This window comes from Symphalangus syndactylus, chromosome 18 (assembly GCF_028878055.3).
Source record: "Symphalangus syndactylus isolate Jambi chromosome 18, NHGRI_mSymSyn1-v2.1_pri, whole genome shotgun sequence".
Taxonomy (NCBI): domain Eukaryota; kingdom Metazoa; phylum Chordata; class Mammalia; order Primates; family Hylobatidae; genus Symphalangus; species Symphalangus syndactylus.
This window is the reverse complement of record NC_072440.2, coordinates 54,465,266-54,488,398: the sequence shown is the minus strand read 5'-3', so window position 1 is coordinate 54,488,398 and position 23,133 is coordinate 54,465,266. Positions and strand designations below refer to the sequence as shown.

Here is a 23,133-nt window from a genome sequence, read left to right as displayed (position 1 = left end):
AAGACCCAGTCTCTACCAAAAAAAAATAGCTGGGAGTGGAGGATTTCTCAAGCCTGGGAGGTTGAGGCTGCAGTGAGCTGTGACTGCACCACTGCACTCTAGCCTGGGTGACACAGCAAGACCCTGTCTCCAAGGAAATAAAAAAGCCAGATACAAGTGAATACCTATTTCATATGTATACTGTATATATACTCTGGTTTCATTTATATGGAATTCTAGAAAATGCAAACTATAATGACAGCCTGGGGCTGAGATGGAGGGGGAATTGACTGCCAAGGGGTGCTGGGGAATTTTTGGAAATGACAGAAGAGCTCTGTATTTTAATTGTGGTGGTTACACAGGTATATACATTTGTCAAAACCTGTTGAACTGTACATGTAATATGGGTGAATTTTATTATATTATGTAAAACATGAAAATCTATTATGTAAAACATACTTCAACAAAGTTGATTAAAAAATATCAGAGCATTGGTTGGTTATTTACTATTGGGTAAAACAATTCTTTTCTTTTTTTTTTTTGAGACCGAGTCTCACTCTGTTGCCCAGGCTGGAGTGCAGTGGTGTGATCTCAGCTCACTGCAATGTCTGCTTCCCAGGTTCAAGTGATTCTTGTGCCTCAGCCTCCCAAGTAGCTGGGACTACAGGTGTGAGCCACCATGCCCAACTAATTTTTGTATTTTTAGTAGAGATAGGGTTTCACCATGTTGGCCAGGCTGGTCTGGAGCTCCTGACCTCAAATGATCTATCCAACTCAGCCTGCCAGAGTGCTGGGATTACAGGTGTGAGCCACCATGCATAGCCAAAAAATTCTTAAAAAAGAAAAAAAAAAAATCAGAGCATCTTCCATGGTAGTAAGGGTACTCATTGCTTCTGAAGCTTCTGCCTCAGTTATACACATTTATAGCTGTGCCTTGATTGCACTGAACTCCTCTTCCACCCTAAACCAGGGATTCTCACACTCCACATCCCATAAAAGCTCCCCATCATCCACCCAGCTGTTGACGCCAGGAAACAGGGTGTCTTCCTCTCTCTCACACTTTCCCTTCCCTAACCCCTTCCAATCAGTGTTGCCACTTCCACCTCCTAAATATCTCTCAAAGCTGTCTGCATCTCTATTTCTGTGGCTACCGCCTTGACTACTGCCATATCTAAGCAGTCTCTGTAGCCAAACCATTCTTAACACAGAAAACAGAGTCATCTGTTAAATGTAGAAATCAGATCATCTGCCTACAAGCCTTCAGCTGTTCATGGAATAAAGCGAGCATCCTTCACTTGGCCCATGAGTATATAATATGGCCCCTGCCTACCTCTTTGGTCTCTGGCTGTCATTATTCCCTTGATTATTCTCTTGGTCTTTGTTGTTGTTGATGTTGTTGTCTTTTTGTTTTTGTTTTGAGACAGGGTCTCACTTGGTCATCCGGGCTGGAGTGCAGTGGCATGAACACAGCTCACTGCAACCTCCACTTCCCAGGCTCAAGTGATCCTCCCCGCTCAGCCTCCCGAGTAGCTGGGACCACAGGTGTACACCATCATGCATGGCTAATTTTTTTGTATTTTTGTGGGTTTCACCATGTTGCCTAGGCTGGTCTCCAACTGCTGAGTGCAAATGATCCACCTGCCTCGGCCTCCCAAAGTGCTGGGATTACAGGCACGAGCCACAGTGCCCCCCTTGGTCTTTCTGTACAGCAAGATCTTTCCTGACAAGCTGTTTTCCTTGATGAGACTGTTCTTTTTTTCCCTTCCCTTTTGTCTTGTGTAACTTCTAATCCCTTTGGTAGAAGTGTAAGTATCATTTTCTCAGGGAAATCTCATGAGTGCTTATAGGCACCTGTCTTTCTCCTTTATGTACTTGGCACAATAACAATTAATTAGTTGCTTAATGTCTGCCTCCCTTGATAGATTTTCAAGGCCATATCTGTAGGGACAGAATCTGTCTTTAATATTATTGTGTCCCCAAGTGACTGCAGATAGGCTCTCAAAAAATAGTCATAGAACTAATGAGTAATGAATCCACATACTGGCACAGTGTGTATATTTTATTTCCAAAACATTTCCGTTGTTTTCAATCTGGTTTTAATGAGCATCATATTTTATTTTATTTATTTATTTTTTGAGACAGAGTCTTGTTCTGTCACCCAGGCTGGAGTGCAGTGGCTTGATCTCAGCTCACTGCAACCTCTGCCTCCTGGGTTTCAGTGATTCTCCTGCCTCAGCCTCCTGAGTAGCTGGGATTACAGGTGCCCACCACCATGCCTGGCTAATGTTTGGAGTTTTATTAGAGACAGGGTTTAACCATGTTGGCCAGGCTGGTCTCAAACTTGTGACCTCAGGTGATCTGCCTGCCTCAGCCTGCGAAAGCTCTGGGATTACAGGTGTGAGCCACCATGCCCGGCCAAGAATCATATTTTAAAGACACTTCATGGAGGCAGAGGCATTTACTTCCCAAGTCTAGCTAGTCCAGTGCCTAGAATGCAGTGGGAGTTCAATGAATAGTTACTAAATGCATGACTTCAACAAATATTTTCTGAAGGTGCATTATATACCATACAGTATTTTAGAAATTGGAGATACAACAATAATTAAAAGAGATTAAGTCTTTGCCTTTTGTGGATTTTTTTTTTTTAACTTGAGGTAGGTCTCACTTTGTCCCCCAGGCTGGAATGCAGTGGCATGATCCTGGCTCACTGCAGCCTCAACCTCCTGGGTTCAGGTGATCCTTCTACCTCAGCCTCCCAAACTGCTGGGACTACAGGCATGCACCACCGCGCCCAGCTAATTTTTAATTTTTGAAGACGTGGGATCTCCCTATGTTGCTCTGGCTGGTCTTTGAGCACCTGGGTTCAAGTGATCCTCCTGCCTTGGCCTCCCAAAGTGCTGGGATTACAGGCATGAGCCATTGTGCCTGGCTATTTTTGTGGATCTTATATCCTATTGTAATAGAGAGATAAGTAGCTATATAATGTATGTTAATTACTTGTAAATACCATAAGAAAAATAAAGCAAAATAAAAGAGAGTAAATTATGCATGAATCCATCCCTTGGCTGTCAATTTGAAATCTGTGCTCTGAAACATCGAAAATGTTTTAGAAAATGTTTGTTCAGTGATAACTAGCTAGATATAGAAGAAAGCACAACCAGCCACTACCATCAATGATTTGTTGATTTATTATTAATTTTCAAGACCTTGAGGAAAGTATTCCTATTGACAGTTTTTCTGGTACTCAAAGGACCTTTTTGTTTTTGTTTTTGTTTTTTTTGAGCTAGGCTCTCACTCCTGCCTCTCACGCTGGAGTGCAGTGGTGTTTTGGCTCACTGCAACCTCTGCCTCGTGGGCTCAAGCCATCCTCCCACCTCAGCCTCCACAGTGGCTAGGACACAACCACCCCTGGCTAATTTTTGTATTTGTGGTAGAGATGGGGTTTCACCATGTTGTCTAGGCTGGTCTCAAACTCCTGAGCTCCAGCATCCATTCACCTTGGCCTCCCAAAGTGCTGGGATTACAGGCATAAGCCACCACACCTGGCTGAAAATAAGAATTTTTATTAGCATTTTAAACTATAATTGATGTTTAATTTGTTTCAGATTTATTTACATTTCATGAAAGTGCACAGGCTTCTCTAAAACTGTGTGCCCAGAAGGCAAATGGCCAAAGACATTAACAGACGATATAAAAAGGAAAAACATGCAAATAGTCAACATGACAAAAAGTTCATCATTGCTAGTAACCAAAAAAATGCAGAAATGGATCAAATAGTATTTTTGCCTATAATTAGCAAAGTTTTTTTAAAAACTAATAACATCCGGCTGGGCATGGTAGCTCACACCTGTAATCCCAGCACTTTGGGAAGCCGAGGCAGGTGGATCACCTGAGGTCAGGAGTTCGAGACCAGCCTGACCAACATAGTGAAACCCCATCTCTACTAAAAATACAAAAATTGGCCGGGCATGGTGACACATACCTTGTAGTCCCAGCTACTCAGGAGGCTGAGGCAGGAGAATTGCTTGAGCTGGGAGGTGGAAGTTGCAGTGAGTGGAGATAATGCCAATGAACTCCAGCCTAGGTGACAGAGCGAGACTTTGTCCCAAAAAATAAAATAAAATAACATCCCATGTTAGTGTAGAAGGAAATAAGTATTCTCGGCCAGGCATGGTGACTCATGCCTGTAATCCCAGCACTTTGGGAGGCCCAGGCGGGTCGATCACCTGAGGTTGGGAGTTTGAGACCAGCCTGACCAACATGGAGAAACTCCCGTCTCTACTAAAAATACAAAATTAGCCAGGCGTGGTGGTGCATGCCTTTAATCCCAGCTACTTGGGAGGCTGAGGCAGGAGAATCGCTTGAACCCAGGAGGCAGAGGTTGTGGTGAGCCGAGATAGTGCCATTGCACTCCAGCCTGGGCAATAAGAGCGAAACTCCATCTCAAAAAAAAGAAGAAAATAAGTATTCTCCTGGATTGCTGGTAGAATTTCAGATTGTTATAAAACCTTTGATGTATTTCAACTGAGTTGAACTGAATGGAACTGGGCATTCAGTAGCAAAAACACTTAAAATATACCTATCTTTTATACTTAAAATTCAACTCCCAAAGTGTAAACTAAATACATAAATATGTTAGAGATTTAACTATAAGACTGTCCACAGTAGCGCTGCTTATAATGAAACTAAATTGAAAACAAACTATATAGACAATAAAATAACAGGGAATTGGCTAAATAGTGGTACTTCCATAAAACTGGCTAAGACACAACCTGCAAAAAAAAAGAAAGTGCCAGTTGCGGTGGCTCTCGCCTGTAATCCTAGCACTTTGGGATGCCGATGTGGGAGGATCACTTAAGGTCAGGAGTTTGAGACCAGCCTGGCTGACATGGTGAAACCCCATCTCTAACAAAAGTACAAAAAAATTAGCCAGGCACGGTGGTGGACACCTGCAATCCCAGCTACTTGGGAGGCTGAGGCAGGAGAATCATTTGAACCTGGGAGGCAGAGGTTGCAATGAGCTGACATCATGCCACTGCACTCTAGCCTGGGAGACAGAGTGAGACTACTCAAAAAAAAAAAAAAAAAAAAAGTGATGCAGGTACACAGTTATTAACATGGAAAGATGACATTGTTAACTCAAAAGGGCTGGTAAGAACACAGCATGTGTAATATGAACCTAATTTAATTTTTTAAATGAAAAACTACATACATGGAAAGACTATAAAAATTCATAAAAAATGAAAAGAATGGTTAACACTAGAGATGTTAATTTTGTTTGTTTTTTGGAGATGGAGTCTGGCTCTGTTGCCCAGGCTGGAGTGCAGTGGTACAATCTCGGCTCATTGCAGCCTACACCTCCCAGGCGCAAAGGATTCTTCTGCCTCAGCCTCCCAAATAGCTGGGATTACAGGTGCCTGCCATCATGCCTGGCTAATTTTGTATTTTTAGTAGAGATGGGGTTGTGCCATGTTGGCCAGGCTGGTCTTGAACTCCTGGCCTCAGGTGATCCACCTTGGCCTCCCAAAGTGCTGAGTTACAGGTGTGAGCCACCGCACCCAGCCAAGATATTAATTTTCTTAATTACACTTTTTTGTTTTTCATACTTGTAGAATTATTTTTTAAAACCACTAAACAGCCAGGCACAATGCCAGGAGCCCGTGGTCCCAGCTACTCAGGAGATCGAGGTGGGAGGATCACTTGAACCCAGGAGTTTGAGGCCAGCCTGGGCAACACAGCAAGACCCCATCTCTAAAAAAAGAAAATAAAAAACATCAATACAGTCAGTTTTTGATCTATTGCCTTCCAGCTCCAAATCCATCCTTTTTGCCTTCTGGGTAAAAATGGATCTGGGCCCTTTAAATAGCTTTCCTTTGCCAGGAGGCACAAAGTTATTTTAAGTTTTTTAAGTTTTGTTGGTGGAGGTCGCTGGAGAGACACTGGAGGAAAGGGTTTTGCTTATTGGTTCCTGCTGATGGCTTCTTCAGTGCCCAGCTCCTGTACCACCCGTTGGCAGGCAGCTTCCCCTGGCACTCCCCTCTGGTGGTCTTGCAGCAGAGGGCCTTCAGTGAGAGACACCTTGCCATGAAAAGTTTACCCTGAGGGTAGATTTCCTGCAAGTTCTGCCAGCCAGCAGGGCATCACGTCAACTGTCTTCTTTGCTATTCAGTGATCCAGGGCTGTACCCTCTCTACCTGGTCAGGATCTCAGCCCTCCAGGGGTGACTGTTTCCATAAGTGTCATATCTCAGTCCTAGGGGTAGTGGCTGTTCCTTGTATCTACTACTTGTATACTTTTCTTTTTTTTTTTTTTGAGACAGGGTCTGGGTCTCACTCTGTAGCCCAGACTGGAGTGCAGTGGTACAATCTCGGCTGACTGCAACCTCTGCTTCCTGGGCTCAAGCGATCCTCCCACCTTAGCCTCCCAAGTAGCTGGGACTACAGACACGAGCCCTCATGCCTAGCTAATTAAAAAAAAAAAAAAATTTTTTTTTTTTTTTAGAAACGGGAGTCTTGCTATATTGCCCAGGCTGGTCTCCAAATCCTGAGCTCAAGCTAATCACCTGCCTCAGCCTCCCAAAGTGCTGGGATTACAGACGTGAGCCCCCGCACCTGCCTGTATACTCTTCACAGTTCCCTTCTTACTACTCAAACCCTCATTATTTCAGTCTCCTATTAACAATTCTTCATACAGTCCATCCTCATTATTCATGGGTTCCATATTTATAAATCTGTCTACCTTGCTAAAATGTATGTGGACCCCAAATCAATACCTCTGGTGCTTTTGCCATTATCTAAAGACATGTACATGCAGAAAGCAGCAAAATATTTAAGTCACATAATGCACCCATTCCCAGCTGAGTAGCTGGGACTACAGGCGTGCGTCACCATGCCTGGCTACTTTTTGTATTTTTAGTAGAGACAGGGTTTCACCATGTCGGCCAGGATCTTCTCGATCTCTTGACCTCGTGATCCACCCGCCTCGGTCTCCCAAAGTGCTGGGATTACAGGCATGAGCCACCGCGCCCAGCCAATTTCTGTATTTTTATTAGAGACAGGGCTTCACCATGTTGGCCAGGCTGGTCTTGAACTCCTGACCTCAAGTGATCCTCCTGCCTCGGTCTCCCAAAATGCTAGGGTTACAAGCATGAGCCACCGCACCTGGCCACACTCTACCTTCTTGTCTCAGCTTTCAGGCTGCAAACAAGTGTGCTTTCTGCAGTGTATTTAGTGTCACATCTTTCACAGTTCTGTGCTTTTTGTGACTTTGCTGCTTAAAATGGCCCCTAGCCAGGTGCGGTGGCTCTTGCCTGTAATCCCAGCACTTTGGGAAGCCAAGGCAGGTGGATCGCCTGAGGTCAGGAGTTAGAAACCAGCCTGGCCAATATAGTGAAACCCTGTCTCTACTAAAAATAAAAAAAATTAGCTGGGCATGGTGGCACATGCCTGTAATCCCAGCTACTCTGAAGGCTGAGGCAGGAGAATCAATTGAGCCTGAGAGGTGGAGGTTGTGAGCTGAGATCACGCCACTGCACTCCAGACTGGGGAACACAGTGAGACTTCATCTCAACAACAACAACAACAACAAAAGGCCCCTAAGTGTCCTCCTGAAGTGCTATCCAGTGTCTCTGAATGCAAGAAGGCTGTGAAGTGCCTAATGGAGGAAGTATATTTGTTAGATAAGCTTTGTTCAGACATGAGTTACAGTGCTGTTGGCCATGAGTTCAATGTCAATGAATCAACAATATGTATTAGATAAGGCATCCTTCAACACACACACATAAAAGATTATGCATTGATTGCTTTATAAAAATGTTGTGACCAGAGGCTTGGAGAAATCCAATCCTGCATTTCCTTTAGAGCAACTGATTCAATATTCACCAATTCAGTGTCCTTGGTGACTTTTTTGAACATAATTATCTTGAATAATGAGAATCAACTAAAGTAAACTTTCCCTCTTCTAGCTGGGTGCAGTGGCTCCTGCCTGTAATTCCAGCACTTTGGGAGGCGAGGAGCACGGATTGCTTGAGTCCAGGAGTTTAGTCTGGGCAACATGGTGGAAACCCGTCTACAAAAAACACAAAAATTAGCTGGGCGTGGTAGCACTCATCTGTAGTCCCAGCTATTTTGGAGGCAGAGGTGGGAGAATCACTTGAGCCTGGGAAGCAGAGGTTGCAGTGAGCCAAAATGGTGCCACCCCACTCCAGCCTGGGCAATGGAGTGAGACGACTCTGTCTCAAAAAAAAAAAAAAAAAAGAAAAGTCACATTGTACAGAAAATTTGCAGAAAGCGTAGCTATTTTTTATTAGTCTGTAGCCACATTTTGAGCCAAAATCATCAACGAAAAGAGTCAAAGTCTGTAAAATATTTGAAGAGATTTATTCTGAGCCAAATAAGAATGACCATGGCTATGACACAGCCCTCAAGAGATTCTGAGAACACGTCCCCAAGGTGGTCCGGGCGCAGCTTGATTTTATACATTTTAGGGAAGCATGAAACATCAATCAAATACATTTAAGGATTTACATTGGTTCAGTCTGGGTTATAGGTAAATTAAAAATTTTCTGGGCTGGGCGTGGTGGCTCACATCTGTAATCCCAGCACTTTGGGACGCCAAGGCGGGTGGGTCACGAGGTCAGGAGAGCGAGACCATCCTGGGTAACACATTGAAACTCCGTCTCTACTAAAAATACAAAAAATTAGCCAGGCGTGGTGGCGGGCACATGTAGTCTCAGCTACTCGGGAGGCTGAAGCAGGAGAATGGCGTGAACCTGGGAGGCAGAGCTTGCAGTGAGCCAGATTGCGCCACTGCACTCCAGCCTGGCGACAGAGCGAGACTCTGTCTCAAAAAAAAAAAAAAAAAAAATCTGATGGGCAATTGGTTGAGTTATTATTAATAGAAAGGAATATCTGGGTTATAATAAGAGGTTGCAGAGACTAAAGTTTTATCTCGCAGATGAAGCATTCAGGTAGCAGGCTTCAGAGTAAATAGATTGCAAATTTCAGAATGAATAGATTGTAAATGTTTCTCTTCTTTTCTTTTTCTTTTTCTTTTTTTTTTTTTTTTGAGACGTAGTCTCGCTCTTATCACCCAGGCTGGAGTGCAGTGATGCGATCTCAGCTCACTGCAATATCTGCCTCCTGGGCTCAAGCAGTTCTTGTGCTCAGCCTCCCAAGTAGCTGGGATTACAGGTGCATGCCACCACGCCTGGCTAATTTTTTGTATTTTTAGTAGAGATGGGGTTTCACTATGTTGGCCAGGCTGGTATCAAACTCCTGGCCTCAAGTAATCTACCCCCGTTAGCCTCCCAAAGTGCTGGGATTGTGCCACTGCACTCCAGCCTGGGTGACAGAGTGAGACTCCGACTCAAAATAAAAGGAAAGAAAAGAAAATCAGGAAAGAGGGAAGATTACATATCATTTCCTTGCCAGCCTCTCTCCATTCTCATTTCAGGTGACAAAGAGGAAGGCAGTTGCTTTAGTTTCCTGCTGTGTGTCTGCACATACGAACAAGTCTCAGAGGCAGATGTTGAAGAAACTTCAGTGCTACATTTTTTGAGGGGTTGGCCTTACTGGTTGATTCATCTGCTCCATTCATCTGCCTCCTGGACTCTAGCAATCCTCCCACCTTAGCCTCCCGAGTAGCTGGGACTACGGACATGAGCCCCCATGCCTAGCTAATTAAAAAAATTTTTTTTTTTTTTTTAGAAATGGGAGTCTTGCTATATTGCCCAGGCTGGTCTCCAAATCCTGAGCTGAAGCTACTCACCTGCCTCAGCCTCCCAAAGTGCTGGGATTACAGATGTGAGCCCCCGCACCTGCCTGTATACTCTTCACAGTTCCTTTTGGTCTTAAACACGTTGCGCATTGGCCGGGCATGGTGGCTCACGCCTGTAATCCCAGCACTTTGAGAAGCTGAGGCAGGCAGATCACCTGAGGTCAGGAGTTCCAGACCAGCCTGGCCAACATGGCGGCGAAACCCCATCTCTACTAAAACTACAAAAAAATTTAGCCGGGCGTGGTGGCGCATGCCTGTAATCCCAGCTACCTAGGAGGCTGAGGCAAGAGAATCGTTTGAACCCAGGAGGCAAAGGTTGCAGTGAGCTAAGATCGTGTCACTGCACTCCAGCCTGGGCGACAGAGTGAGACTCCGTCTCAAATTAATTAATTAATTAATTAATTGCGCATTATAGTCTTTTGTCAGGAGAAATTTCAAGATTCACAAGAGAAGTTACATTTTAGACATGGTAGCCCCCTTGGTGGTTCTTATTAAACTGGGATTCATTTAAATGAAATAATAATAGCTACAATAAGCTTCATTGTAGTCATCTTGATGTATTTTTAATGTGATCCTTAGTTGTAAATTGAAGCTCAGTTCCCACATCAGTACTTATTCCCTGCTTAAAGAGCGCCGAACAAAACTCCTTTTTTTCATTCAAACACAGCCCTATGTTCTCCATTCATCTCCCACTGTTTGAGGATATTAACAGGACATGAACGCGCTGCCTCATTATTGCTGGAGGGCTCTGAGTCACAGCTTCCACAGATGATGAAGCATCAACGTAATGAATTAATTTATCTTAGAGCATCTCTTCTTGTTTGAAGACCATGGGAGGCCTTTAGCATTTGCTTGAGTAATAGATTGTCTTTAGTTCCTGATTTTTTTTCTATTGCTTCTAAGAAGAGACAAGTATACAGTAATGCATTGGAAATCATCGAAGCTTTCTAAGTCTTCATTTTTCCTTCTTTCAGTTCCCATTAAGTAAATCCATTGAGCTGCTCCACAAAGAACACCATGGATATTAGAGGATATTTGCCTCTAGAGATTGCTACCAATCCCTCGCCTCTCTGGGTTCCTAGGAGAACTGACATGTGCAGAAGGCACCCAGTAAATGTCAGTTTCATCCCTTTGGCATTGCCAGATTTAGCAAAATAATTTTTTTCTTTACTTTTTAAATTTTTTTTGTTTTCCAAGACGGAGTTTCGCTCTTGTTGCCCAGACTGGAGTGATCCTCCTGCCTTGGCCTCCAGAGTAGCTGGGACTACAGGTATGCACCACCATGCCCAGGTAATTAAAACAATTTTTTTTTTTTTTGTAGAGTTGGAGGTTGTATCAGTCTGTTCTTGCATTGCTATAAAGAACTACCTGAGACTGGGTAATTTATAAAGAAAAGAGGTTTAATTGACTCACAGTTCCACAGGCTGTGCAGGAGGCATGGCTGGGAGGCCTCAGGAAACTTTCAATCATGGCAGAAGGCAAAGGGGAAGCAGGCACATCTTACATGGCTGGAGCAGGAGGAAGGGAGAGAAGGGGGAAGTGCTACAGGCTTTTAAACCAACCAGATCTCATGAGAACTCACTCACTATCACGAGAACAGCAGGAGGCACTCTCCCCGCAAGATCCAATCACCTCCCACCAGGTCCCTCCCCTAACACTGGGGATTATATTTCAGCATGAGATTTGGGCAGGGACACAAATCCAAACCATAGCAGGGGGTCTCACTATATTGCCCAGACTGGTCTTGAACTCTTGGCCTGACAAGCGATCCTCCCGCCTCAGCTTCCCAAAGTGCTGTGATTACAGATATGAGCCACCACATCAAGCCAACATAGAGATCGGCACTCTAGCCTGGGCAACAGAGGAGACGACGTCTCAAAACAATTAATTAAAATAAATAAATAAATAACCCCATACTTTCTGCCTCTGTGGCTTTGCCTGTTCTGGGTATTTCGTGTGAATGGACCCATGCATCTGGTGGTCTGGGCACATTTCAAACGCTCAGCCCCCTTGTCGGCCCATGGCCTCCGGATTGGATGGCGTGGGCTGGGTGTGCGCGGGTGCCCAATCCCTCCGGAGCATCTGGAGTGGCCACGTGCAGGTGCGGGCGGCGGCGGCGGCGCAGGGGGCAGCTGGAGGCACAGGAAGCCCGGACGTGGTGCAGGGAGCTGCCGACCATGCCAGCTTCCGATCGCGGGCGCCCAAATTCAAGACAGCCCTGGTGACATAGCAAGAGCCTGGCTCTATAAAAAATTAAAAAGTAGCCAGGCATGGTGGCGCATGCCTGTGGTCCCAGCTACTCGTGAGGCTGAAGCGGGAGGATCACTTCGGCCTCGGGGTTTGAGACTGCAGTGAGCTATGACTGTACCACTGCATTCCAGCCTGGGTGACAGAGTAAGACTTTGTCTAAAAAAAGAGAGAGAAAGGGAGATGAGATTTATGCTGCTGACTTTGAAGATGTTGGATGGGGAGCCAAGGAGTGCAGGGAGCATCTAGAAGCTTGGAAGAGGCAAGAAAATGGACTCTCCTTTAGGACATCCAGGAGGAATGCAGTCCTGCAGACCCATTTTAGACTCTGACCCCCCCAAATTCTAAGACAAGAAATTTGTGTTCTTTTAAGCCATTAAATTTGTGGTAATTTGTTACCTCAGCAATGGAAAAATGATACAAGGGGGATATAAGTAAAAAGCAAAGAAAGATGTTTTGGTGAGCTGGAAGCTTGCCCATCTGGGAGAAATCTAACAGAAATTTGCTTGGGACCAGTAACAAGGATAAGGAGCTGAAGAAGGCTATAAATCAATAAATGGGCAGATAAAAAGGGTCAGAGAACATAGAAATGGGCAGATTTCCAAGAACTGAAGAGAATGGATATATTAGTTTGCTAGGGCTGCCATAACAAAATAGCGCACACAGGGTGGCTTAGACAATAGAAATTTATTTGCTCACAGTTCTGGAGGCAAGAAGTCCAAGACCAGGGTGCCTGCTGGGTTGGTTTCACACGGCTGCCTTCTTGCTGTGTCTTCACATGGTCTTTCCTTGGTGTGAAAACATCCCTGGTGCCTCGTTTTATTTATTTATTTTTTAAATAAAAAAAAGAGAGTGACAGGGTCTCACTATGTTGCCCAGGCTGGTTTCGAACTCCTGAGCTCAAGCAATTCTCCTGCCTTGGCCTCCCGAAGGGCTGGGATTACAGGCATGAGCCACCACGCCCGGCCCCTGGTGCCTCTTTGTGTGTGCAAATTTTCTTTTTCTTTTCTTTCTTTTTTTTTTTTAAAGACAGAATCTTGCTCTGTCACCCAGGCTACAGTGCAGTGGCTCGATCTCGGCTCACTGCAACCTCCCCCTCCCAGGTTCAAGTGATTCTCCTGCCTCAGCCTCCCAAGTAGTTGGGATTACAGACATGTGCCACCACACCCAACTAATTTTTGTATTTTTAGTAGAGAAATGGGGTTTCACCATGTTGGCCAGGCTGGTCTCAAGTGATCTTCCTACCTCAAGTGATCCTCCTACTTTAGCCTCCTAAAATGCTGGGATTACAGGTGTGAGCCATCGAGCATGGCCCCAAATTTTCTCTTATAAGGACACCAGACAGATTGGATTAGAGCCCATCCTAAAGGTCTCACTTTAACTTAATTGCCATTTTAAAGGCCCTATCTTCAAACACAGTTGCCTTCCGAGGTACTGGAATTTTGGAGGGCATCATTTAGCCCATAACAACTGGGTTGATGAATTGAGGGACAGCCTACAGAATAGCTGGTTAGTGGTCTCGCTTGGAGACTAAGGCCATTTGACAGTTCAACACAATGTGAAGCAATCCGGGATTGGAGGCCAGACTGGGAACAAAGAACCTTAGGGTGACGACTGGCGATCATTTGAATAAGATCTGTAGATTAGATAAGTGTATGATTTCCGTGCTTATTTCCTTGTTTTGATCATTGTACTATGGTCATGTAAGATATCAATATTTCGGGAAGCTTGGGTGAAGAGTATGTGGTAACTCTTTGTACTATTTTTGCAACTTCTTTCAAAGTCTGTAGTTATTTCAAAATTAAAAATTAAAAATCAAGGCCAGGTGCAGTGGCTCATGCCTGTAATCCCAGCACTTTGGGAGGCCAAGGCCAGCGGATCACTAGAGGACAGGAGTTGGGGACCAGCCTGGCCCACATGGCGAAACCCTATCTCTACTAAAAATACCAAAATGATCCGGGCATGGTGGCGCATGCCTGCAGTCCCAGCTACTCGGGAGGCCAAGGCAGAAGAATCGCTTGAACTTGGGAGGAAGAAGTTGCAGTGAGATCGCACCCCTGTACTCCAGCCTGGGCAACAGGAGTCTGTCTCAAAAAAAAAAAAAAAAAAAAAAAAAAGAAAAGAAAAAAGAAAAGTTAAAAATCAGGGCCAGGTGTGGCGGATCATGCCTGTAATCCCAGCACTTTGGGAGGCCAAGGCGGGTGGATCACAAGGTCAGGAGATCAAGACCATCTTGGCTAACACGATGAAACGCCGTCTCTACTAAAAATACAAAAAAAAAAAAAAAAAAGAAAAAGAAAAATTAGCCGGACATGGTGGCGGCTGCCTGTAGTCCCAGCTACTCGGGAGGCTGAGGCAGGAAGCACCGTTGAGCCCAGGAGTTTAAGGTTGCAGTGAGCTACGACTGCGCCACTGCACTCCAGCCTGGGAAACAGGGTAAGACCCTATCTCAAAAAAAAAAAAAAAAGGTGAAGAAAAAAAGAAGCAAGAAGAAAATGAGTTACATGAGGTGAGAGACTCTGCAGTGTCTGTTGCTTGGGTTCCCACTGACACCCCACTTTTAGGACAGTGACTGGAAGCTGGGAGCTCGGCATATGTTCTGGGAAGTGATGATCGTTGAGGCACAAACTGAAGAGGAGAAGGCACACTGGGCCTCATCTCACATTCATAAAAGCCCTCGCATTGTAACTTTTGACATTCTCTCTAGAGGAAGTCACACAATCAGTACAGTGTATTGCGTGTGTTGCAAATGTGAATTCTTGGCCTGTAAACAGTTAAAACACATTGCCATTTTGGTAACTGAGTTTTGCTATCCCTTCATTTCTTTTTCCCTTTTTTTTTTTGTTTTTGAGACAGAGTCTTGCTCTGTTGCCCAGGCTGGAGTGCAGTGGTGCCATCTCGGCTCATTGCAAGCTAATTACAATACTTTTTTCTTTATTTTTTTGGTAGAGATGGGGTCTTCCTATTTTGTCCAGGCTGGTCTGGAACTCCTGCCTTCAAAGGATCCACCTGTCTAATTCTCCCAAAGTGCTGGGATTACAGGCATGTGCCACTGTGCCCGGCCAAATGCACCCTTTTTTTTAGTGTACAATTCAGTGGTTTTTAATATATTCACAAATTCTTGGAACCGTCACACCTGTCCAATTTCAAAATGTTTTCTTCACTCCAAAAAATAATCCCATATGGGAGGCCGAGGCGGGCAGATCACTCGAGACCAGCCTGGCCAACATACTGAAACCCCGTCTCCACTAAAAATACAAAAATTAGTCAGGCGTGATGGCGCACGCGTGTGGTCCCAGCTACTGGGAGGCTGAGGCAGGAGAATCGCTTGAACCCGGGAGGCAGAGGTCGCAGTGAGCCCAGATCGCGCCATTGCACTGCAGCCGGGGCGACAGAGCGAGACTCCGTCTAAAAAAATCTAATTAATTAGTAAAAATAAATATAAATAAATAACCCCATGCCTACTGCCTCTGTGGCTTTGCCTGTTCTGTGTATTTTGTGGGAATGGACCCATGCATGGGGGTGGGCCGGGCACCTTTCAAACGTTCAGCTCTCACGATGGCCCATGGCCTCCGGATTGGACCGCGCGAGCTGGGTGTGCGAGGGGCGCCCAATCGCCCAGGAGCGTCTGGAGGGGGCAGGTGCAGGCGGCGGCGACTGAGGGGCTGCTGGAGGCCCGGGAGGCCCGGGAGGCCCGGACGTGGTGCAGGAAGTCGCCGACCACGCCGGCTCCTGATCGCGGGCGCCCACAGCACGGACATAGCGGGCTGGTGGCCGGCGTTGTCGCGCGCGGCCCGGCGCCACCCGTGGCCCACCAACGTGCTGCTCTACGGCTCGCTCCTCTCGGCTGGCGACGCGCTGCAGCAGCGGCTGCAGGGCGGCGAGGCCGACTGGCGCCAGACGCGGCGCGTGGCCACGTTGGTGGTGACCTTCCACGCCAACTTCAACTACGTGTGGCTGGGCCTGCTGGAGCGCGCGCTCCCGGGTCGCGCCTCGCGCCCTGCAGGCCAAGTTGCTGTGCGACCAGGTGGTCGATGCGCCCATCGCGGTCTCGGCCTTCTATGTCGGTGAGGGGCGGGGAGGGGACCTGGGGGGTAGGACGCGGTATTGAGGGACTAGAGGCAGGGACTCGGGGATCAAGCGGCTGGAAGGAGGGCGCTGCAGGAGCCTGGGGACCCGGGGGACCCGGGCAGGAGCCGGGGCTCTGAGACCTGGGCTGCTTCAGAGGCCTGGAGGGCCAGGGCAAAGGCTGGAGGCTGGGGTGTTTGATTGCGAGAAGTTGCGGAAGGCACTGGCTGGGGAGTGGAGAAATTGGGGAGCCAGAGGTCCACCAGGTCAGGAATTTAGAGGACTAGGGTCGGGGCTCAGACTCTGGGGTTGGGTGTAGGCCAAGGCTGGAGGTAGGCAGGGCTGCGGAGGTCTTTGCCCCCTGAAAAAGGCCCACGGGAAAATAAAGGAGATTCCAGTTCAAGGCCATAGCAGCTGCAATGACAGTGAACTAGTCGTGGGGCAGGGAAGGAACCGACCTGCTGTTCAGAAAATCCACACCTGGGGCCCCGGGGCCAACACGGGAACAAAATGCAAGGGGACCCGTGACCCTGGGGGGCACAGCAGGTGGAATCTGAGGTTGGGCCTGGATCTTCAGCAAATTCATGCCCAGGGGCCTAGTCCTGCTTTGGTAACAAGATTTTCCCCTGGGGTCCCACGGGAAACATCAAGGGACCTTGGATCCTTGCCATGGAGGACTATATATCTGTGAGGGTTCAGGGAACTCTCTCCTTAGAAAATCCAACCCGGGCGTGGGGTGTGGGGGACAGGGGCTTGACTGTGGAAACCTTCTCTACTGCCTACAATAAGAACAATGGAAATGTTACCTGAAAAATACCGGGGTTCATTCCCCTAACGAGTCACAAATGACTCCACCAAGAGGCAGGTTTTGGTCAATGGGAGTTTTACTTGGCACAAGTAAGGAAGACACTGGGCATATTCTCCCAAGTAGTGTGTCCGCCAGAGAAAGAGACAGGAGGGTTTTATGGGGTGGTGGAGAAAGGAGAGGGTGCATGATTGCATGTAGAGTAGGGATCCCAGTGAGTCATGATGCTAGCACATAGGTTGCATAGGTTACATAGGTTATAGTCATGAAGCTATAGCTTCTCCCGGGGTGAAGACTTTAGCATGGTAATGAGGAGAGTTAACTTGGGTTCATCTATAAGTAACCTGGGGTCATTTAAGAGCTGATTTAAACAAACAGGGTGACCTCATTCCACCCAGGATTGGGGAAGAACAGGTTGAGGTCAGGAGGCTGTAAAACAGGCTGATTGCTCAAGTTGTTTTAATTCTTGTAATCTTTGGAGATCCTCCGTCTGCTCACAGAAGGGGCCCTGTGGCCTCTATCATCATTGCAAATTCTATAGCCTTGAAGGGGATGGGGTGGGTAACTGGGGAGAAAATCTCCATGGGTCTTAAGCCTGACCTTGGGATTGGGGATCACAGATTTCCCCTCAAATGGGAGGGAACTTCTCCTAAGAGCTGTTGGTGCTTTCTAAACCAGGTTGAGGTCAGAGAAGCCACCATCTTGAAGAAATCTACCCTGCCCCCTGCGCCTTATTTTTAAGAGTTGGATTCACTTCCTTTCCCCACAGACCCCACCAGAAACACAAACCACCTGGTTGCCTGTTGCCATTGCGGCCAGCTACATGGCTGATGGGGTCAGTGGGTCAGGAGAACAGACAGCCTGAGAGCTAGGGCCTCCTGTTTTCTCAGAAGGTCTGTACCTGGTCCCAGCGTGTGATTTCCAGACTAGATTTGCAAACAGCTTCCTAGCACCTGTTACAGAAGCGTTGTACACCGGCGAAGGGGTGGGGGACCAGAATGCTATTTAATCCTCAAACAACTAGTGAGATTGTTCTCTTTTTCTTTTCTTCTTCTTTTTTGTTTTGTTTTTTTTGAGACAGAGTGTTGCTTTATTGCCCAGCCTGGAGTGTGCAGTGGCCTGATCTCAACTCACTAAAACCTCCATCTCCAGGTTCAAGTGATTCTCCTGCCTCAGCCTACCAAGTAGCTGGCATTACAGATGCACACCACCATGCCCGGCTAATTTTTGCATTTTTAATGGAGACAAGGTTTCGCCATGTTTGCCAGTCTGGTCTCGAACTCCTGAACTCAAGTGATCTGCCCATATCGGCCTCCCAAAGTGCTGGGATTACAGACGTGAGCCCTCGCACCTGAGATTGTTCTTGTTACTCTCATATTACAAATGAGGAACAACTAGTGAAATTAGTGAAATTGTTCCTTTTTCTTTTCTTATTTTTTTTTTGGAGACAGAGTCTCGCTTTATCATCCTGGCTGGAGTGTGCATTGGCCCGATCTCAGCTTACTGCAACCTCTATTTCCTGGGTTCAAGCGATCCTTCTGCCTCAGCTTCTGGAGAAGCTGGGATTACAGGCATGCGCCACCATGCCCAGCTAATTTGGTATTTTTAGTAGAGACAGAGTTTCTCCGTGTTGGTCAGGCTGGTCTCAAACATCCAACCTCAGGTGATCCACCAGATCGGCCTCCCAGAGTGCTGGGATTACAGGCATGAGCCACCGCGCCCAGCCCACTAGCTTTTTAAAAAAGAAATTAAAATTTCAAAATGTCCAAATGTTCAACTTTTCAAACAATGTTTGGAAGGTGGAGAAAAGTAACCAATAGACCCACTATTGTAACTTGATTGTTTTTGTGAATTGTTAACAGTTTTTGAAAAAATAATTGTTCTGCTATAACTTTTATACTCTATTCTCACTTCATATTTATCATTCCTTTAAAATTTTCTAGTTTTAGAGTGGAGACTATGTTTTATTTTATTTTTTTTGAGACAGGCTCTTGCTGTGTTGTCCAGTCTGGAGTGCAGTGGCATGATCACAGCTCACTGCAGCCTCCACCTCCGAGGCTCAAGCAATCCTCCCACCTCAGCCTCCTGAGTAGCTATGACTACAGCAACGCCACCACACTTGGCTAATTTTTGTATTTTTTGTAGAGATGAGGTTTTGCCCTTTGCCCAGGCTGGTCTCTTAACTCCTGGACTCAAGCAATCTGCCTGCCTTGGCCTCCCAAAGTGCTGAGATTACAGGCTCGAGCCACGGCGCCTGTCTATGTTCTCTTTTCACTGTTGGGTCAGAGGGTCATATTGATGGATGATAGCGATGGTTACTTTGCATTTTGGAATGGGAAACTTAAACATGAACTGTTATACGGTACTCTACTGAATCTTTTAACATTCTTTTGGTGTTTTTGCAAATAGGTATGAGCATTCTCCAGGGAAAGGATGACATATTTTTGGACCTGAAACAGAAATTCTGGAACACCTATATGGTAAGACAGGCATTTGAAAATGTAATCAGTATCTTTGTGTGTGTGTGTGTGTATATGTGTATATATACACATATACACACACACATACAATATACAATACAATATATATACATATACAATCAGTAACTTTTTGTGTATATATGTGTATATATACATACATGTATATATAGATATGTATATATGTACATAGATCCACAAAAATATATACTTTTTGTGTACATATTTATAAAGATTAAAAATGTTTTAATTGACACATATATGTATTTTTAGAATACATGTGATTTGATACATTTGTATAATCATATCAGGATTCTTTGTGTGTGTGTGTATATATATGGATATATATATATTTTTAATTAAAAAAACTTTTTTTGAGACAGGCTCTCATTCTGTCACCCAGGCTGGAATGCAGTGGCATGATCATGGCTCACTGCAGCCTGGACCTCCTGAGGTAAAGTGATCCTCCCACCTCAGCCTCCTGAGTAGCTGAGAATACAGCATGTGGCACCACACTCAGCTAATTATTTTTAAATTTTTGGTAGAGACGGAGTCTTACTATGTAGCCCAGGCTGGCCTCAAACTCCTGTGCTCCAGTCATTCTCCCACCTCAACATTAAGTGCATTTTTATTAAACTATTCCTAAATTAGAGCTCCAGTTTGGTTGGCAGAAGGGTCCAATATTTTGACAGAGAAATCTTAAAGTTACTTTGATAGATGTATGAGGAGAGCCTTTAAGAGTGTCTATAGGTTCAGCCTGCTTCCGGACGAGCGAGGAGACTCGTGGTCTGGTTTTGGGACTTCCCTAATAGCATGGCCCCTAAACACCAGGCTCCACTCCCACCTCAAAAGAAGAAACCAAGACCATCTCCTGCTCTGGGACCGCAGGAGATACCGACCTCTGCAGGCTTGCCAAAGAGGGGAGAAAAAGAACAGCAAGAAGCGATTGAACACATTGATGAAGTACAAAATGAAATAGACAGGCTTAATGAACAAGCCAGTGAGGAGATTTTGAAAGTAGAACAGAAATGTAACAAACTCCGCCAACCATTTTTTCAGAAGAGGTCAGAATTGATCGCCAAAATCCCAAATTTTTGGGTAACAACATTTGTCAACCATCCACAAGTGTCTGCACTGCTTGGGGAGGAAGACGAAGAGACACTGCAGTATTTGACCAGAGTTAAAGTGACAGAATTTGAAGATATTAAATCAGGTTACAGAATAGATTTTTATTTTGATGAAAATCCTTACTTTGAAAATAAAGTTCTCTCCAAAGAATTTCATCTGAATGAGAGTGGTGATCCATCTTCAAAGTCCACCGAAATCAAATGGAAATCTGGAAAGGATTTGACGAAACGTTCAAGTCAAACGCAGAATAAAGCCAGCAGGAAGAGGCAGCATGAGGAACCAGAGAGCTTCTTTACCTGGTTTACTGACCATTCTGACACAGGTGCTGATGAGTTAGGAGAGGTCATCAAAGACGATATTTGGCCAAACCCATTACAGTACTACTTGGTTCCCGATATGGATGATGAAGGAGAAGGAGAAGATGATGATGATGATGATGAAGAGGAGGAAGGATTAGAAGATATTGATGAAGAAGGGGATGAGGATGAAGGTGAAGATGAAGATGATGATGAAGGGGAGGAAGGAGAGGAGGATGAAGGAGAAGATGATTAAATAGAACACTGATGGATTCCAACCTTCCTTTTTTTAAATTTTCTCCAGTCCCTGGGAGCAAGTTGCAATCTTTTTTTTTTTTTTTTCCTCTTGTGCTCAGTCGCCCTGTTCTTGAGGTCTCTCTTCTCTACTCCATGGTTCCCAACTTATTTGGGAGGAAATACCTTGAGCAGAATACAATGGGAAAAGAGTCTCTACCCCTTTCTGTTCGAAGTTCATTTTTATCCCTTTCTGTCTGAACAAAAACTGTATGGAATCAACACCACCGAGCTCTGTGGGAAAAAAGAAAAACCTGCTCCCTTCACTCTGCTGGAAGCTGGAGGGTGCTAGGCCCCTGTGTAGTAGTGCATTGAATTCTAGCTTTTTTCCTCCTTTCTCTGTATATTGGGCTCAGAGAGTACACTGTGTCTCTATGTGAATATGGATAGTTAGCATTTACCAACATGTATCTGTCTACTTTCTCTTGTTTAAAAAAAGAAAAAAAAAACTTAAAAAAATGGGGTTATAGAAGGTCAGCAAAGGGTGGGTTTGAGAAGTTTGGGTGGGTTAAGTGGGCATTTTGACAACATGGCTTCTCCTTTGGCATGTTTAATTGTGATATTTGACAGACATCCTTGCAGTTTAAGATGACACTTTTAAAATAAATTCTCTCCTAATGATGACTTGAGCCCTGCCACTCAATGGGAGAATCAGCAGAACCTGTAGGATCTTATTTGGAATTGACATACTCTATTGTAATTTTGTTCCTGTTTATTTTTAAATTTTCTTTTTGTTTCACTGGAAAGGAAAGATGATGCTCAGTTTTAAACGTTAAAAGTGTACAAGTTGCTTTGTTACAATAAAACTAAATGTGTACACACACACACACACACACACACAGAGTGTCTATACCGCTCATGAATTGGAAAGAAATACTTTCTCTGGGCCAGGCACGGTGGCTCACGCCTGTAATCCCAACACTTGGGAGGCTGAGGCAGGTGGATCACTTGATGTCAGGAGTTTGAAACCAGCCTGGCCAATATGGTGAAACGCTGTCTCTACTAAAAATACAAAAATTAGCTGGGCACGATGGTGCATGTCTGTAATCCCAGGTACTCAGTAGGCTGAGGCAGGAGAATCACTTGAACCTGGAGACAGGTTGCAGTGAACCGAGATTGCACCACTGCACTCCAGCCTGGGCAACAGAGCAAGACTCCATCTCAAAAAGAAAAAAAAAAAGAAAAGAATATCTCTGAATTTTAGTCCATGTTCTCAATGATTTCTGACTTTATTATATTAACTCTTATTAATGATCAAAATTTATTTTGTAAATTTTGCAGCCAAAGGGACAACAATTTATTTTGTAAATTTGGGATTCGATTTGCAAAATAGGGGTTGTAGACTGTGAGTGGCTTCATGGAATCATTCCCACATTCAGAGCCAATGTTTTCAGTTGAGCATCCTGCGGAGTCCTGGTGAAAAGAACTTTAACATCACAAAGGTATTGATAGCGAAGGAGGTTTCCTAGGGTTATTCCAAAGTTTGAAGCAAATCAGCGGTTTTACTGTTTGCTCAGCACAAATATATACAATCCAGTCCAATACATATTTATTCATTGATTCAGTTAATATTTATTGAACAGTGTGCTTTAGGCCTGGCAAAATCAGGGATGGTTTTCATCTCTGCCCTAGAGCATGTTTGATTGCATTCATCACAAGGAGGTAAATCTTTGGGATTACAGAATGTTCACAGACCGGCCTAGGGCGTCACATGTTCTTCGTTCCCTATCAAAAGCAGTGTTGAGCCACACCCAGCTATTACCTCCACAGCTTCTAGCATCATCTGTTGGATGGTACCAAACCCCTGAGGCAGCATTACTTGATGGCTAGAGGCAGAGGATGGAGAGGTTTGAAGTCAGAGGCTTCCCCTGAGCCTCTATACTCATGAACAGTAACTACAAGAAATGTGTTCAGAACTCTTGTGATTTCTCTTAGGGCAGAAATTGAGGACCCCATGGTGACAACCAAATGTGATTTTCTTCTGTTTTTTTTTTTTGTTTTTTTGGTTTTGTTTGCTTGTTTGCGTTTTTAATTTTTTTTTTTTTTGAGATGGAGTCTCACT

At 45.1% G+C, this 23,133-nt stretch overlaps 1 protein-coding gene and 1 pseudogene across 1 annotated transcript; both read left to right on the top strand.

Annotated features, from left to right (window-relative positions):
- Window positions 1–15,561: 15,561 nt before the first annotated feature.
- The window catches only part of LOC129467481 (mpv17-like protein), a 13,369-nt pseudogene continuing 5,797 nt past the window's right edge, over window positions 15,562–23,133 (top strand).
- On the top strand, window positions 20,152–21,892 carry LOC129467830 (protein SET-like). Its single transcript, XM_055252664.2, has one exon. The coding sequence runs from the start codon at window positions 20,167–20,169 to the stop codon at window positions 21,031–21,033; it is 867 nt and encodes a 288-aa protein (XP_055108639.2). The 5' UTR covers window positions 20,152–20,166; the 3' UTR covers window positions 21,034–21,892.